This window comes from Chionomys nivalis, chromosome 14 (assembly GCF_950005125.1).
Source record: "Chionomys nivalis chromosome 14, mChiNiv1.1, whole genome shotgun sequence".
In the NCBI taxonomy this organism is placed as follows: Eukaryota; Metazoa; Chordata; class Mammalia; order Rodentia; family Cricetidae; genus Chionomys; species Chionomys nivalis.
This window is the reverse complement of record NC_080099.1, coordinates 60824096-60839456: the sequence shown is the minus strand read 5'-3', so window position 1 is coordinate 60839456 and position 15361 is coordinate 60824096. Positions and strand designations below refer to the sequence as shown.

General features: G+C 41.4%; 1 protein-coding gene across 1 annotated transcript in view; it reads left to right on the top strand.

Moving 5' to 3' along the window:
- The first annotated feature begins 4140 nt into the window (after positions 1 to 4140).
- Dsg3 (desmoglein 3) overlaps positions 4141 to 15361 on the top strand; it is a 29643-nt gene continuing 18422 nt past the window's right edge. Inside the window, exons 1-6 of the mRNA XM_057789165.1 lie at positions 4141 to 4192; positions 4778 to 4806; positions 6734 to 6749; positions 13520 to 13647; positions 14482 to 14637; positions 15078 to 15222. Of these exons, the coding sequence (XP_057645148.1) occupies positions 4141 to 4192; positions 4778 to 4806; positions 6734 to 6749; positions 13520 to 13647; positions 14482 to 14637; positions 15078 to 15222 (526 nt within the window). The remainder of the gene's footprint in view (positions 4193 to 4777; positions 4807 to 6733; positions 6750 to 13519; positions 13648 to 14481; positions 14638 to 15077; positions 15223 to 15361) is intronic.

The following is a 15361-nucleotide window of genomic DNA, read 5'->3' as shown; positions in this document are numbered from 1 at the left end:
TTCAAAAACAGCATGGAAACTTCTGGAGACTCTGCCCATTTGAATAAATACTCACTTTTATCGCTTGGCTTCTGAGGCTCAATTTCCAGCAAAGAGAAGACGAATTCTTCAGCTTATGTTGGATCCACTTTCAGCCTCTCCTGTCTTCACATGGTACATTAGTTGGGGCACAGCCAACACATACAATGAAGTTCCCCTTTAATTTTTATTGTTATGATTCTCATTTTGATTGCAGTCTCTTGATCCAGAGCCAGTTCAAGCTAGGCTGGGGTTCCAAGCAATTATCCCAAGAGTAATAACACCATTGGTCAAACAGAAAGCACTGGAAAACAGTGAGTGGTTAAGAGCAGTGTCTTCCAAAGGACTGGAGTTCAAATTCCCAGCACCACACAGCAGTTCATAACCTCCTTAACTCCAAACACAAACTAAATAGAAAGAGAAAGTCCTACTAAGTGTAAAAAACACTACCTAAAATCACCGTCCATATCACTTTTACAGCCACATGAACAGGGCTACACCAGGCTGCTTCCCTACCTTGCTAAGGGACCCATCTTTCAATGAACATGATGTGTGGCTTCTTACAGCTACTATGAAAATCAGTGGAGGAGCCTCAGAAGACTAACAATAGATCTTCATATAACCAAGCTACAGCTCTCTGGGTATTAACCCGAAAGATTCCAAGTCAAGATGTCACATCAGTTCTTGCATTTCTTCCATGTTTACTGAAGCACTTCACAGTAACTTAGTCATGGAACTAACCTGTGCCCATCAACAGAAGAATAGATAAGGGAAATACGATCTATATACACAGTGGCATGATCAATCATGAAGAAAGATGAAGGTATGTAATTTGCCAAAATATCGATTCATCTGGAGATAATTATATTAAGGCAATTACATCGATCTCAGAAAGACAAAGATCGCATGTTTTCTCTCATCTGTGGGTCCTATATTTAACAGCGATGCATAAAATCCTATAAGCACAGATGGCATTACATAGAGGTCAAACTGTCTGGGGGAGTTATAGAGAAAACAGAAAGATGGCAGGCCTTGGGGGAACGTGCCCCAAGTATATTATACACTTGCATGGAATTTGTCTTATGTAACCCAGAATAGTACAATAAAGTATAAAGGAACTGTTAAAGGCACAGAGAAAAAAACACAGAGAACCCCATCTGCCTGTGGATCCTTTTGTCATTAGCTCAAGAAAAATCTAAAGAATTGAAAGATACTAAATTATGGGAGAAAACTACCATACTTGATTTGTCTTTCTTTCCCTACCAATAAGTTTGGAATATTACTCATAAAGCCTTGGTTTCTTCACATTACTTTTTAAGAAACTTACCTTTTGAATTGAAAATTAATACAGTCTCAAGCTGGATATGACGCCCATTTACAGTCTCAGCACACAGGAGGCGAGGCAGGGAGACCTTGAGTTCAAGGCCAGTCTGAGCTACTACTTAGTGAGATCCTGTCTCAAACAAAACCAAACAAAGTGAGGTGGCAAAGGTTCTCACCACAAAAACAAAATCACAAATAAGTCAGCATATGATCAAAATCGGGAAAATACACTCAGACTCTTCTAACTAAGCTTGGGGCTTGCGATGATCCCTACTACTCTTGTCAGTCTTCTGCGCTCCTCCTTGTGTGAACAATGTAGAGGCAGAAACCCCTAGGTTATCTACAAGCTTAACTAAGTTCAAGCACTAAATTCAGAGAGCCCCTAACATTTGATCCCTTATACCAGCACTGCACAAAACACTGGCAAATGCGATCAATCTCTGATCAGCTTCTAGCCGCTCACATGTGCTCCCAAGTCTCCCAAGGATTGAGACACAGAACAACCATCTCCGTGTCCAGACTTTGTCCTGTGCCTCTATCCTTCAGTGTTGACAAGAGCTGAGTAGTCACTCACTTTTCTAGTCCAAAAGTGCATAAAATGTGTTTGCTGGAATCACATGGAGGAAACTCTACGAGGAATGTCAAGCTTGACCTCTTGGATAGAAGTCGACTTTAAAATATTCACTAATTATTTTTCTGTTACAGACTCAAATGCCCAACAGATTTGTCACAAATACTGTTTAAATGGATGATGGGGCTAGAGAGATGGCTCAGTTGGTAAAGTGGTTGCCTCGTGAGCACAAGAGCCTGAGTCCAATCCCCAGAATGCCAAATCCAGACGTGGTAGCATGCTTGCAGTCTTGGAGCTAGGAAAGCAGACACAGACAGATTCCTGGAGCCCATTGGCCATCCAGCCTAGCCTACTCAGTAAGTTCCAAGCCAAGGAGAGAACTTGTCAAAAAAAAAAAGTGAAAGGAAGGCCAGGTGTGGTGGCACATAACTTTGATTCCAACACTTCAGAGTCAAAGGCAGGTGAATCTCTATGAGTTCAAGACCAGCCTGGTCTACATAGTAAGTGCCAGTCCAGGCAAGAGATACATAATGAGAGTCTATCCAAAATAAATAAATAAAGTAAATAAGTAAGTCAAAGGCAGATGGCACCTTAGGAATGACACCCAAGGTCATCCTCTGCCCTACTTCAGATACACACAGATACACACACACACACACACACACACACACACACTTATAGTGTCACCCAGAGATCAGCAAATGAACAAGACATACAGTTAATATATTTGTCTCAGCAGTCACACGGGCTCCTGTGTAATTGCACAACCCTGCTCAGCTACCCCATGCTGCACCAAGGCGGCCATTCACAATAAAACAAGTGGAAATGCCTATGTCCGTTAACCTTAAATTCACAAAAATTTTATGTCAAAAACAACAGGTGTTTTGGAGATAGGTGGTAATCACAATTATACAACTCTATGAATGTGTTTAATAACACTGAGCTGTACCCTGAAGTACCTGAACAGGAAGGCTGGAAAGATGGCTCAGACATGGGGACATCATGGCCAAGGCTGATGACCTGAGTTCTGCCACCAGAGACATGGAACAAAGAGAGAAGTGACTCCTGTAACTTGTCTTGTGGCCACACACACACACACACTATAAGTGCAATATTTAAAAATTTCATTAGTAACATTACTATTTCACCACAATTTCAAAAGAAATAGAGACAAAATGTTTCCTACCAGATTTTTTTTAACTCCTGCTCTACATAATCTTTTATGCCAAGTGCTTTAGTATTAAATGAGCTACCTAGAACAAAATGCTCTAAAATGATGTATAAATATTTCAAACATAAAACTGTTCTTCCTCAGGTCCTCTTCAGATATTGTGAAACCAGCGAAGAGCCTAATCTAGCTCCCTCCTCTAACCTGGGGTACAGTCCAGGTATTCAGGTGCCTCTTACGATGTGACAATCATGGTGACTGCCTCGGGAAATTAAAAGAGTAACTAAATGAGCACTGTGATAACCTATCTGATAGTCAATCTACTTTCCCTAAGTTATGAGTGAACAAAGGCACAATAGGATGTCGCTTCAGCGTCAACACAAGCAGATTCTGCAATACATTAGTCATGTACCTCAAACCCCAGGACACCCATGGAGCTGCTTGTTTCTAGTTATTGCTAATTGATTTTATTCAAACTCTGCATTCATTGTGGCTAGATATGGCTCCTTTCTTTGTTACTTATAGACCTTTCAATAACATACATTATTAATTAAGATGCACCCCTTACCCACACACAGCCTGAAAACAAGTACTTTTCCACAAGCAGGTTTGGGGATTTTCTGTTTCCTCTTCTGCTTTCTAGTTTTTAGCTATGACCATAAGAAGCCAACTAGATCTTTTTTTTTTTTTTTTAAGTGTGGTAGGGCCAGCTCTTGTACTTTCATGCCATGATTAATGTGTTATTCATCTGGTACCTTCCTAGTCGACTCTTGCCTTTAGCCTGTGAACATCTCATTTTGCTTCCAACAAAGGATTCCATTGCTGTAGGAACTGAGGTGTGTCTCAGCTTTTACCTGGGAGGCAGTGATGCAAGCATTTCAGCTGAGACCAATCCTTGGCTTGGGGTGGGGAGGAACAGACTAGCAGGCCACCAGGAGAGTCCTAGGGCAGACAAGAGAGCCACCACTGCCAGAAGGGAGTTTCAGACCTTGGATACAGACACTCAGGTGAGGAGAGGCAGCAAGAGGCTTGGATTTGTTCACCGGGGACACCAGCGACAATGACCTGCCTTTTCCCCAGAGCCCTGGGGCCTCTGGTCCTCTTGATGGTAAGTCCCTTCTTTTTCTAACACTAGAAAACTCTCTCTGCTTCCTTGCATAGATCAGAAAATTGGCTTTGTTTGCTGAATCCCTGATGTACATTCTAAAGAGGACACAGCAAAACTAAGCGTTAAACTGAAATTTTTACATTTCTTCTTTTTTTGATTTTCTTAATGTTCAATTTTGATGAGAAGTGTAAAGCAGGAAAAAAAGTTTATTTAATACAGTTATTTCACATTTCTTCAGTGATCAGATTAACTCATCCCAATCCCACGTTTTGTTTCCCATGACCTTCGTTTTCTTCAAAGCAGCGCATTATTTTTCCAACACCCAAATGAAAACATGCACCACACAGGCACTTCTGTTCTCCGGGATTACACATCTCCTGGTAAGGTATGGCTGAGAGCTCTGCATGCCTGATCTTGACACCCGACTTGTTTTTAGAATACTCATCAACCGTTGAACTAAAATCAAAGTAATTTTGATTCTAGACAAGTTGGGAGGATTATTAAGAAAACCGGTTTTACATTTAGCCATTATGTACAGACTATATCGAGCCTTGGGGAGGGGTGACATGAGCTTTACATGTTCATGTAGCTCTTTTGTTGACTGGGGAAATGTTACATGTTTTCTGATAGACAAAAAAAATCAAGAGGGAAAGAATTAGCTCAGATTCTATAAGCTAGTTTATGCTTTAATCATTGTATTAGTGAGGCAAAAATATGACTTATCTCATACATGAAGTTCACCAAAAACTTGAATATAAATAAATACAGGGAAATCACCAAAGTTTATCACCACGTTGTAGATGACAAACTCGGCCTCAGCAGCCATTCTTGCCATTACCTCACTTCAAAACACAGAGAACAATGATTTTTAAAAGTTACAGGGAGACAGATCTCAAGGACTACCTGAAAAGTAAAGTTGTCTGCCATTATAACAGACACCTCGTGTGGAAGAAAAACTCAACTCTCCCTCATGTGACAGAGCTCAGACAGAAAGTAGGCATTGCACCGCTTTTTAAAAACTGAACTAATGATTGAACAAGGCCTCTTTTAACTTTGAATCAACCTTCAGTTCTCTTATGATGCTGGTGATAAGGAAGTTAGAACATATAAGATAGGGAGGAAGGGAGAGGGAGGGTAAGGAAGGGTAAAAGGGAAGAGAGACAGAGACGAAGAGAGACAGAAATAGAGAGGGGAAAAAATGAAGGGTCTAAATGTAAGCTGTGCAATATCATAACCACTATCCATACATGGACATTTTTCACTTGGGACATAATTTCTTTGAGAAGAGATATGCTGTTAAATGGAAAACATACAACATAACAAAAGAGTATAAAAGATGTTACTAGTTTTTATTTTGTTACATACTGAAATTGTAATCTTTTTCAGTAAATTAAATTAAATATACCACTAATTAACTTTTTAACCTTTTGATAAAAGTATAAGAAAATTTAAAACTGTTCATGTAGGTGGCATTTGTGCTTCACATTAAGCAAAGCTCTGTCCTAATTCTACTTGCAGAGGGCGGTGTAGGCAGCTAAGACTCCGTGGATTGAGTGGGAGTTGAGATTCCCTAAGTGGGGATGGACCGAACTACTGTCAGACCGATACAAGCAAAGACAGGGCAGTTGTGGCTTCTGCCGGGGGCTGTGGAGCTACCGGTTTGACTGGACCGAAACTGTCTTTTAGGGGATCAGGGCACAATTTACAAAGGTAGAGGAATGTGACATAGAAAGGTTCATTCTGTGAAGGCAAATGGAATCCTTTTAGAACGCGGAGCCACCCAGAATTTTGACATAATGTGGTTACGGGTAAAAGGCAATGTTCTCAGAGTGCAGGCATCATTTGTTGTTGAAGGGTGGTGTCTGAAAGTTGAAAGACATGTCTGGAGGTTTCTAGGTCCCTTTCCCATCGCACACACCACACAAGGTCATTGACAGCGCTGTAACGTGAGATGTAACAACAAGACCTAGGCTTGACTGTGCAGCTGTTTCAGTGACTCACTCCAGGTCCTGTGTTCTCCATTGTCAACAGAAAATCGTCTTAGACTGGATATGGTAGCACATACCTTTAACCCCGTCACTTGAGAGGCAGATGATCTGTGAGTTCAAGGTTAGTCTGGTCTACATAGTAAGTTCCAGAATAGTCAGGGCTCTGTAGAGAGACCATGTCTCAAAAAACAAGCAACAAAAAGTTATAACAGTAGAGAGTGAATCACCTTAGTCCTCCCCCTACCTCTCTATTTTGCCCACAGTGAGAAGGGAGTGTCACCATGTTCACCCAAGTGCTTGGAGAAACAAAAGTGTTTGAAAAACTCTGATACCATCCACTTGCGGTGTTTCCATTCTACGGGTGATTCTTGATGACATCAGTATTGTGTTTTAATGCTTTAAGTAACCACTGACATCCATTTTAATATGTCAAGGAAAGATAAACAAACATGTTTCTTCAGTTAGAGTTTATTATGATGTGTGGGGCTGGGGAGATGTCCCAGTAGGTTAACAGAGCTTGTTGAACAAACATGAAGATGTGCATTTGAATCCTCAAGACCCATGTAAAACCAGGTATGGCCATTTGACTGAAGCTTCCCACTATGGGAAATGGAGAAGGAGGACTGCTGGGTCTTGCTGCCCGTTAACCTAGTATCATGTTCAGTGACAGACCCTGTCTCAAGGGAATAAAGAGCGATAGTGAACATACCCAGTGCCCTCTGACCTCCAGGCACATGTAAATACATAACACACACACACATACACACACTATTCACCTTTACATACGAATACTCAAATAAAAAATTTAAAAAACATTTCTGAAACGAATGTTTTGAAAGTTACAGGGAAAAAAAAAGCCAATCTTAAATATACTGTGAGTGTTGGAAAATGACATGCTTTCTAATGTAGAGGTTTTTCTCAAAAATCTCTGCTATTTGGGCTTTAAGATTAATTCTTTGGAATACGTAGGTATGAAGTGAACCTGAATATCCCTTTTAAGGTGTCAGATTTATCAGTCATTTATATGTATCTGATTTATTTCACATAACACAAAATCAGAAAAACTTTTCAGGGAAGATGCTCCCCTTCAGAGATTCACTTCTGAAAATAAAGATTATCCTCAGAGAAACCCACCATTCCCCGCTGCATAGTTAACAAACTAGCACACATCCTGTGCCATAACACTCCTTACCCGAAGAATGAGCTTGTCAATTTCATGTGACAATGCCAAACCCGAAGGTTTAACACAGCTTTTGTTTTGTTTTTTGTTTGTTTGTTTGTTTTTGTTTTTTCAAGACAGGGCTTCACTGTAGTTTTAGAGCCTGGCCTGGAACTTACTCTTGTAGACCAGTCTGGCCACCTACCTCTGCCTCCCAAGTGCTGGGATTAAAGAAGGCTTGCGCCGCCACCACCCAACCCTAACACAACTTTTTAAGCTGCTGTGGTAAAGGGGAAGAGTGACAGGTCATGAGTAGAATATCCCCTAAAACTAGCAAGATCCCTTCCAGCCATCTTTCTCTGCCCCATCGAAGTTTATAAAAAACAGTTTTAAGTCAAAGATCCCACCTCAGTCAATGGAAGTCTTAGAAGTATCTCTTCCTGTCTTGATTAGTGAGATGGTTGTTTCCTCCCCTGATGAATACATATGGAGATGAGTCCCACTGAATCTCTTCGAAATTCAAAATTCTAAAGGCAGAGGAACCTTGCCAGGACTCCTGCCTAACGCTGCCTGGCTTGGGCAGCAGCTGGGATAGACGCAATTATTTCTACCAATTAGCCTTCCGGCTTGCTTAATACCAGAAGCCGGTTCTCATCCCTAACTAGAACACTCCGTGTCCCAGAGGTTTCTCGTAAATCTCTTAGCTCTTGGTGCTTCCTTTCCAGTAAAAAGTCAATCTGATAGCCTAAGGTGAGGGCTTGTTTGGGGAAATGCCTCATGAGGAAATTACACAGATGATGGGTTGGTCGTCCATAATTACATGACGAATAATTGAATCTGCTTAATGCACACTTTTTCTTAATGCAGCGCCGCGGGCCAGGCTGTGCATTGCACAACTTCAGTGGGTGCATTCACGGGATCTGCAGTGGAAGCAGCACCCGGAAGTTTGCAAGGAGCAGCCTGCACAGCGGTACAGTGTAGTGCTGTGTTAAGGAGTCTCTGTACTAATCAAAGGGCTTTTAATAGCCTTTTCCTTCTCTTGTTATTCTGCCGAAATTACTAACACCTACTATGCACTTGGGCTCATAGTTCAATCCCTACAACAAACGACATGCAAATAAGAAGTGGTGTGATCTCACTACGGCAGATGAGGAAAGGCAAGGACTGGGTCATGTTCCCAAGCCATATAGTGGTATATGTCTGGGACCAGGATTTAAATCAGCCTGGAGACTAGGAAGATGGCTCAGGGGGTTGCCGAGCAAATGTAATCAGAACATGCAGTATACACATGTAATCAGAACACGCAGTATACACATGTGATCAGAACACGCAGTATACACATGTAATCAGAACACAAAGTATACACATGTAATCAGAACACGCAGTATACACATGTAATCAGAACACACAGTATACACATGTAATCAGAACACACAGTATACACATGTAATCAGAACATGTGGTACACACATGTAATCAGAACATGCCTCTGGGAAGACAGTAGGGAGAGACAGGAATCCCTGGATGCTTGTGGCCCAGAACCAGAGCTCTTACCTTATGCAAGATGGATGAAGACCGACTGACACCTAAGGTTGCCCTCTGACCTCACACACATGGTCTCACATGCACACACACAGACACACACACACACACACTATTAAAAAGAAAACCAGTGTGCAGGGTCCAGGTTCGTACCAGCACACCTGACACAGCATCCTCCAATGCATCCAAATGGAACATCCACAAGCAACCAAGGGTATTACTTTTACTTGGCTTCTCTTCACTGCAGGAAAAAAAAAAATCAGCTTTCTAAATTAATTGAGTTTACATATCAGTTCTCGAAAACTGAACTGCCTGAAATTAAATACTAATTTCTAAACAATTTAATATATATTATTCAGTTGGAGAATTTGTCTTTGTCTTGATGAATATAACATTTATTAGGATGTTTTGTGGCTTTAAAATTCAAAATTTCTACACAGTCCTGACTTACACTTAAATTTTTTCTGCTTCATATTTATACAACCCTTGGTGTTTTGTTTTTAGTGTAAAATCCAATAAATTGCATGAAGTACTCAATGCTTCGTTATAGAACGGCCTCTGTATTAGATGATTCCCCCACCATAGACTATAGTAAGTGTTCTGAGGATGCAAACTAAACTATGATGTTCAGAGGGTTATGGATGTTACATGCACGTGCAGATCAGTATTTCCAGCTTACAATGGGTTATTAGGACATTGCACACCATAAGTGAAGGAGCTTCCACATAGAAATTAGAAGAAGTCACTCATTCTTCTGAGCTGTGCACTGGGTAACTCATTTATCAAACGTGTCCTGAAGGGCTGCTATGACCTATGTGCTTACAATCAGTTTCTCACTAGTTGATCAATTATAGCAGTGAAACACCAGCCTATGGGCATTTCATGACATTTCTTGCCTGAAAGGTATAAATCTAAAATCATACTTAAACTCTGTAATGACTTCTTTGAGTTACCTATGTTATTATCTGAACTCCCCAGCGGGGAGCGTGGCGGGCGCTGTGATACCTTTGGAAACAGGCAGTGGCTGTGTAAGCTGCTTTTCTCGCAGCTGCTGCAGGCAGCTGACAGAAACCTTAAGGGAGGCTAGCTTTATTTTGGCCAGTGATTCCAGTCTGCCACTGGGAAGCATGATGGCAAAGCTCATGCCAAGAGAATCTTACATCAATAGCTGCTCACACAGGAGGCAAAGAGGGCTTGCTGGGACTAGAGAAGGAGGCAACTTTCTGAGCCCCACCCTCGGTGACCTGATTCTCCAGCCAGGGCCCCCCTCCAAAGGCTCCACGGCCTTCAGAATTAATATAGAGCTGCAATCACAGTTCCAGCCAGCCAAAAAATAATGGTTCCGCATTCAGAAATATTTCCTATGGTATCTCTCATGTTTCCAGAAACAAAGAGCATCTTTCCGCAACACTAAAATGAAGGGGCACTCTTTGAGATCAGGCTTAAAAGAAGAGAGTTTAAATGGAGAAGTCATTTGTGGCTCTGGTTCTTTGAGAGCACTGGAAATGCGATAACCCGTGGTCTGCTCTGCTAATTCTCCACAGACTAGGCTTTGCTTGCCTGGGAAGGTAAATCAGGGCTTTAAGGTCTATAGAAGCCCCATTCTCCACGGAGCCAGCACAGACGTGACTCATGGTTTCTGGATGACTCCACTTTTCCTGTAAAGGGGAGCACGCCCAGCCCATCCTTCCCCATACAGTCAGATGAGAAAGAACGGTCAGTGATCACAGCATACTGGTCCCTTCTTTCCTCAGAGATTGCACGATGTTGGGGCATCATCTTGAGATGCTATTTAAAATTAGAATTTCAGATGAAATGATGGAGGGGTTGATCATATGTTAAGACTTGGACCTACCTGTTCATTATAATCTTTAAAAATAAATGATGTAATAAGTCTACATTGTTTCAGGATCAACCACAGCCTTTGGCCAGATAAAAATCTAAGTCACAGTCATATAACTATCTTCTCTGTGTTTACGTTAGGTTGGGGTTAGAATCTATTGTCACAGCAATGCACACACCCTGAAGATAAAGTGGCTATGTTTCAAACCCTAGCTCATCAAGGGTTCTTAAACAGGGAGAGTGTATCCGTGTTCCTGCATCTCTATATACATAAAAACGGGGGTTATATAATCAAATCTTCTTCAGGTGGTTGCAATAAACAATAGCAATATTAATCACAATGTTCTGTAAGTCACCACCACTATCACACTCCTAAATTTACCCTGTAATTTGTTTTCCATGGCCTTCTTTTCTTCGGATCTCACACTCAGGGAACACCTGAATAGGAAAGAGCAATAGCGTAAGACCCAGGACTTGGAAAGCTCATGAAGAAATTCTTTACTACTCATAAAACAGTAACAAACAGGGAGCGTTTGTGAGCTACATGCCCTTAAAGAGAATGTGAGCTGTACAAACTCAGAGAGGGAGCCATTAGTGAAGGCAGCTTCATGTAGCATGCTGGTGCTTGACTGGATGAATCACCTGTAGGTGGGCCGTGAGGAGCAGGAACGCATTCCAGGTGGAAAGCAATCCAGGTGCCAGGCTGTGGGCTCCGAAGAAAGCAAAGGTCCCAGGCAGCCCAACTTCTTTTGTCCTCGTAGCACACAATGAAACTCTTGTTTTTGTTTGTGTGTGTGTTTGTTTGAGACATGGTCTCACGTAACTCTGCCTAGCCTAGAACTCACTATGTAAACCAGGATAGTCTCAGACTCACAGAGACCCACCTGCCACTGTCTCCTGTGTGCTGGGGTTGAAGACAACACCACCACGTCTGGAATTTAAAATGAAGTGTAATGTTTATGTTACAGTAGGAAGAACAGATTCATGCCCTACAGCAAACAGCACTTAAGACCGGCATAGGACAACCCCTGCTTTTAGAAAAAGGTTCCATTTTCATAAACCAGAATAGTTTTGTCCTATTATCTTTACTCTAGTTCAGCTTTAAAAAGAGGACGGGGGATAAAAAAGTGAGGAACAAAAGAACCTGTCTTTAGAAGGAGTTAATCTGAAGTTGCTTTTGTATAAGCACACGTGATAGATAATAGAGGTTTGGGGTTTTGATTTTGTTGTTGCTTTTTTTTCATCCTAGTTTTTTGAGACAAAGTCCTGCTATGTCTTCCTGACTATCCTCCTACCTTAGCTTCCCACATGCTGGGATTGTAGGCATGCACCAACATGCCCAGCATGACAGCTGTCAATAACTATGTGGCCACTTGCAGGAGTTTATCATAACAGTTCCTGAAGCAATGATTTCTGGGAGGTTTTTATATGATAACTGTGTAAGAAACATCTAGTGACTGAAACTGCCTGAAAGTGTAATTTTACAGTCAAGGAGATGGTGATAATGGTGGCAATGGTGATGATGATGGTGTTGTGGGGTGGCTGTGAATCTTCTTCCTTGCTTTTGTTGTTTTGTTTTGAGACAGGGTTTTATTTTGAAGTCCAGGCTGATCTGCAGTCACTGTATAGCCCAGGTTTGTCTATCCTGCAGCATCAGCCTCTAACCACTGATGGATTCCTCTTTTCTGGCATAAAAAAATCTGAAGCACAGTACTGGAGACATATCTTAAGAATTAATAACTCTTGGTGCTTTTGTAGAGGACCCAGGCGCAACTCTCATCACTGACATGGCAGCTCACAGCCATTCTAAATTCCAGCTGTGGGGCACTGAGCAGAAGCACACATGGTGCACACACATACATGCAGGCAAAATATCCATAGACATAAAGTAAAACAAATTCTTAAAATGTCTAAAGTCAGATCGAAAAAGTTGAGGACCTTGTTTATTTAGAGAATATTCCTTTTCCTGGTAGAATTTTACACTTCGGGATGCTTCTGCAAACTGTTTGTTTTAAAACTAGAAACGAACGAGCTGAAGAACAGGATGCAGTGATAAGGATGGCTGGCTTTCCAGTCACCTGTTTGGGGAACTCACGTGGAGCTTGTTTCTATTTGATGTCTGCAGGTGCTGCTGGTGCACGGGGAGCTGCGAACAGAGGTAAAGTGTGCAGCCTGCATCATTAGAATCGCTTCACTGGTAAAACTTAGTTATATTGAGAAAAGCATTTAATTATTTGATAATTCAACTGTAAAAATGTGTAAAACTAAAATTCTAGCAAATAACCCAAGATATTTTAAAGTTATCTATACATATTATGATTATTGTCTTATATGGTCTTGTTTTTTATCTTATTTTCTATTGGATTCTGGGTTGGTTGCTTGGCTCTCTTCTCTTGAGGACCACTCTTCTGGGAAGTGCTGCCTAGCCGGGTACTCACTGTGCCGACCAGGCTAGCTTTGAACTCCTGGCAATCTTCCTGCCTCAGCCTCCCTAGTGCTTGCTTGCAGGCATCCACTGCTATGTCTGGCTCCTTTCTTCATAGCTCAAATAAACAAGAAGTCAAATCCTACTATGGAGTTTATAGGGGAAATCAAATTGACTAAATAGTAAGATTAAATATCACATAGCTTTGTGATGACCTATTTAATGCTGCTTCTCGACAAAGGGTCAGGTGAGCAAATGCTCATCAAAGTAGAAACATAAAGGTTATCGGCGTAGGTATCTATCTATGATCAATATTCAAAGCAAAGACTGCCGGTCATGGATGCGATAAATCGGGGTTTCTTTCAACACAGTCAGGAGGACAGCACGGAGAAGATGGGACAGCAGTGCAGCCTGTCAAAAGAAGGTACAAACGTGAATGGGTAAAATTTGCCAAGCCCTGCAGAGAAAGAGAAGACAACTCAAAAAGAAATCCCATTGCCAAGGTAAGTCATATTGACAGAAGCAGTGTGAGCTTTAGAATAAACATATTACATGCAAATTAAAGACAATGTAGGAACTCCACTCAACATTATGCAGCCTGGAAAGTCCACAGAACAACAACCTCTACAGCAAAACTCCAATAATAATAATGTAAAAGAAGAAAGATAGGAATGATAGCCTCTAGAGCTATAAAAAAGGATTAAGAAATATATTGGCTCATTTTAATGCATAAGCCTGTGCCTGTCCAGATTCTATTAAACAAGGCTAAACATAGAAAGAGATAGCAATTAGATGACTGGGAGTGAGTGTGGGCGTGGCCATGGATGGCGACTGCTGAGGCTGGACAATGAGCTGTCTCCTGAGCTCTGTACTCTTCACTCTGCTAAACATCTTTAAGATTATAAAAAAAAAAAAATCAGTCCATGTTCACACATACTCTGAACATCTGTTACCTTATTCTGTTTCCCCTTTCCTTGTCACTTCCCCCGACTTACGGGAGCATCCTTTTGTAAATGGTAAATAAGGATTGGGCATCCAGAAGAAGCTTTCTCACCACTAAGCCTCCTTTGTTTTCTTACAACATTTTAACATTCCCACCATGGCACCACGACCCAAATAAGCACTCAGAATGGCTTCTCATTCTTGGTCCATGCTGGTGAGCAGAGCAACTGTACTTGATTTTTTATTCTGACTCTCTAATAAATAAATAGAGCAAGAATAAATGTCAGCAATGGAAAGGGTGGGTCCAGTGAACAGAAGACTTTAGAATGTGCAGGAATCCAGAGAAGGCTCGTCAAGGGTCGGCTTGACATTTAAGCCATTTTCTTTCCTTACAGATCACTTCCGATTTTCAAGCAACCCAGAAAATTACCTACCGAATTTCTGGGGTGGGAATTGATCAGCCCCCTTTTGGAATCTTTGTTGTTGACCCAAACAATGGTGATATTAACATAACAGCCATAGTTGATCGTGAGGAAACCCCGAGCTTCCTGGTGAGTCCCCAGTCAAGCTAGCCTTCTCCATGTACTTTGTGAAGTTAGCTTGTAGCTCCTCTCCAGGTAGGTTTGCAAAAGAAGAAATTATTACATGGATTAGACTACCAGTGAATAAAATTCATCCTTTTACTAACCCCCACCCCATGGTTTATTTCCCTAGGATAATATACCAGAGAGTGGGGGATGACAGGGAGTAGGGGAGGGACTGGGGACATATTCCAGAACTTCATTTTGCCAAAATGCAGCAGCTTGAAGGAAGAGCAGCTGGACAACAGCAAGAGTGGGAACCTTTCCCTTTACCCACACTGGGAGAAATGTTCTTTCTTCCTTTCTCGTTAACTTTTGTAAATACCAGCATTGCTCTAATTTCTACGGGTGTTAATCATATTCAAACTAGCTCCATATAGTGATAATGGCTATTCTCCCTTTGTCTCTAGATCACATGCCGAGCTCTAAACGCCCTGGGACAAGATGTAGAGAGACCACTCATATTGACAGTGAAAATTTTAGATGTCAATGATAATGCTCCGATATTTTCACAAACCATATTCAAGGGTGAAATTGAAGAAAACAGTGCTTCAAGTAAGTCTTTAGCAGCATCAACCACCTCCTATCCATGACTTTCAACTATACATATCATTATACCATTTTTAAAAACTATTCTGTTCTTTTACTCTGTAGTTTAATAACAAAAAAAAAAACACCTCATCACGATAGTCTG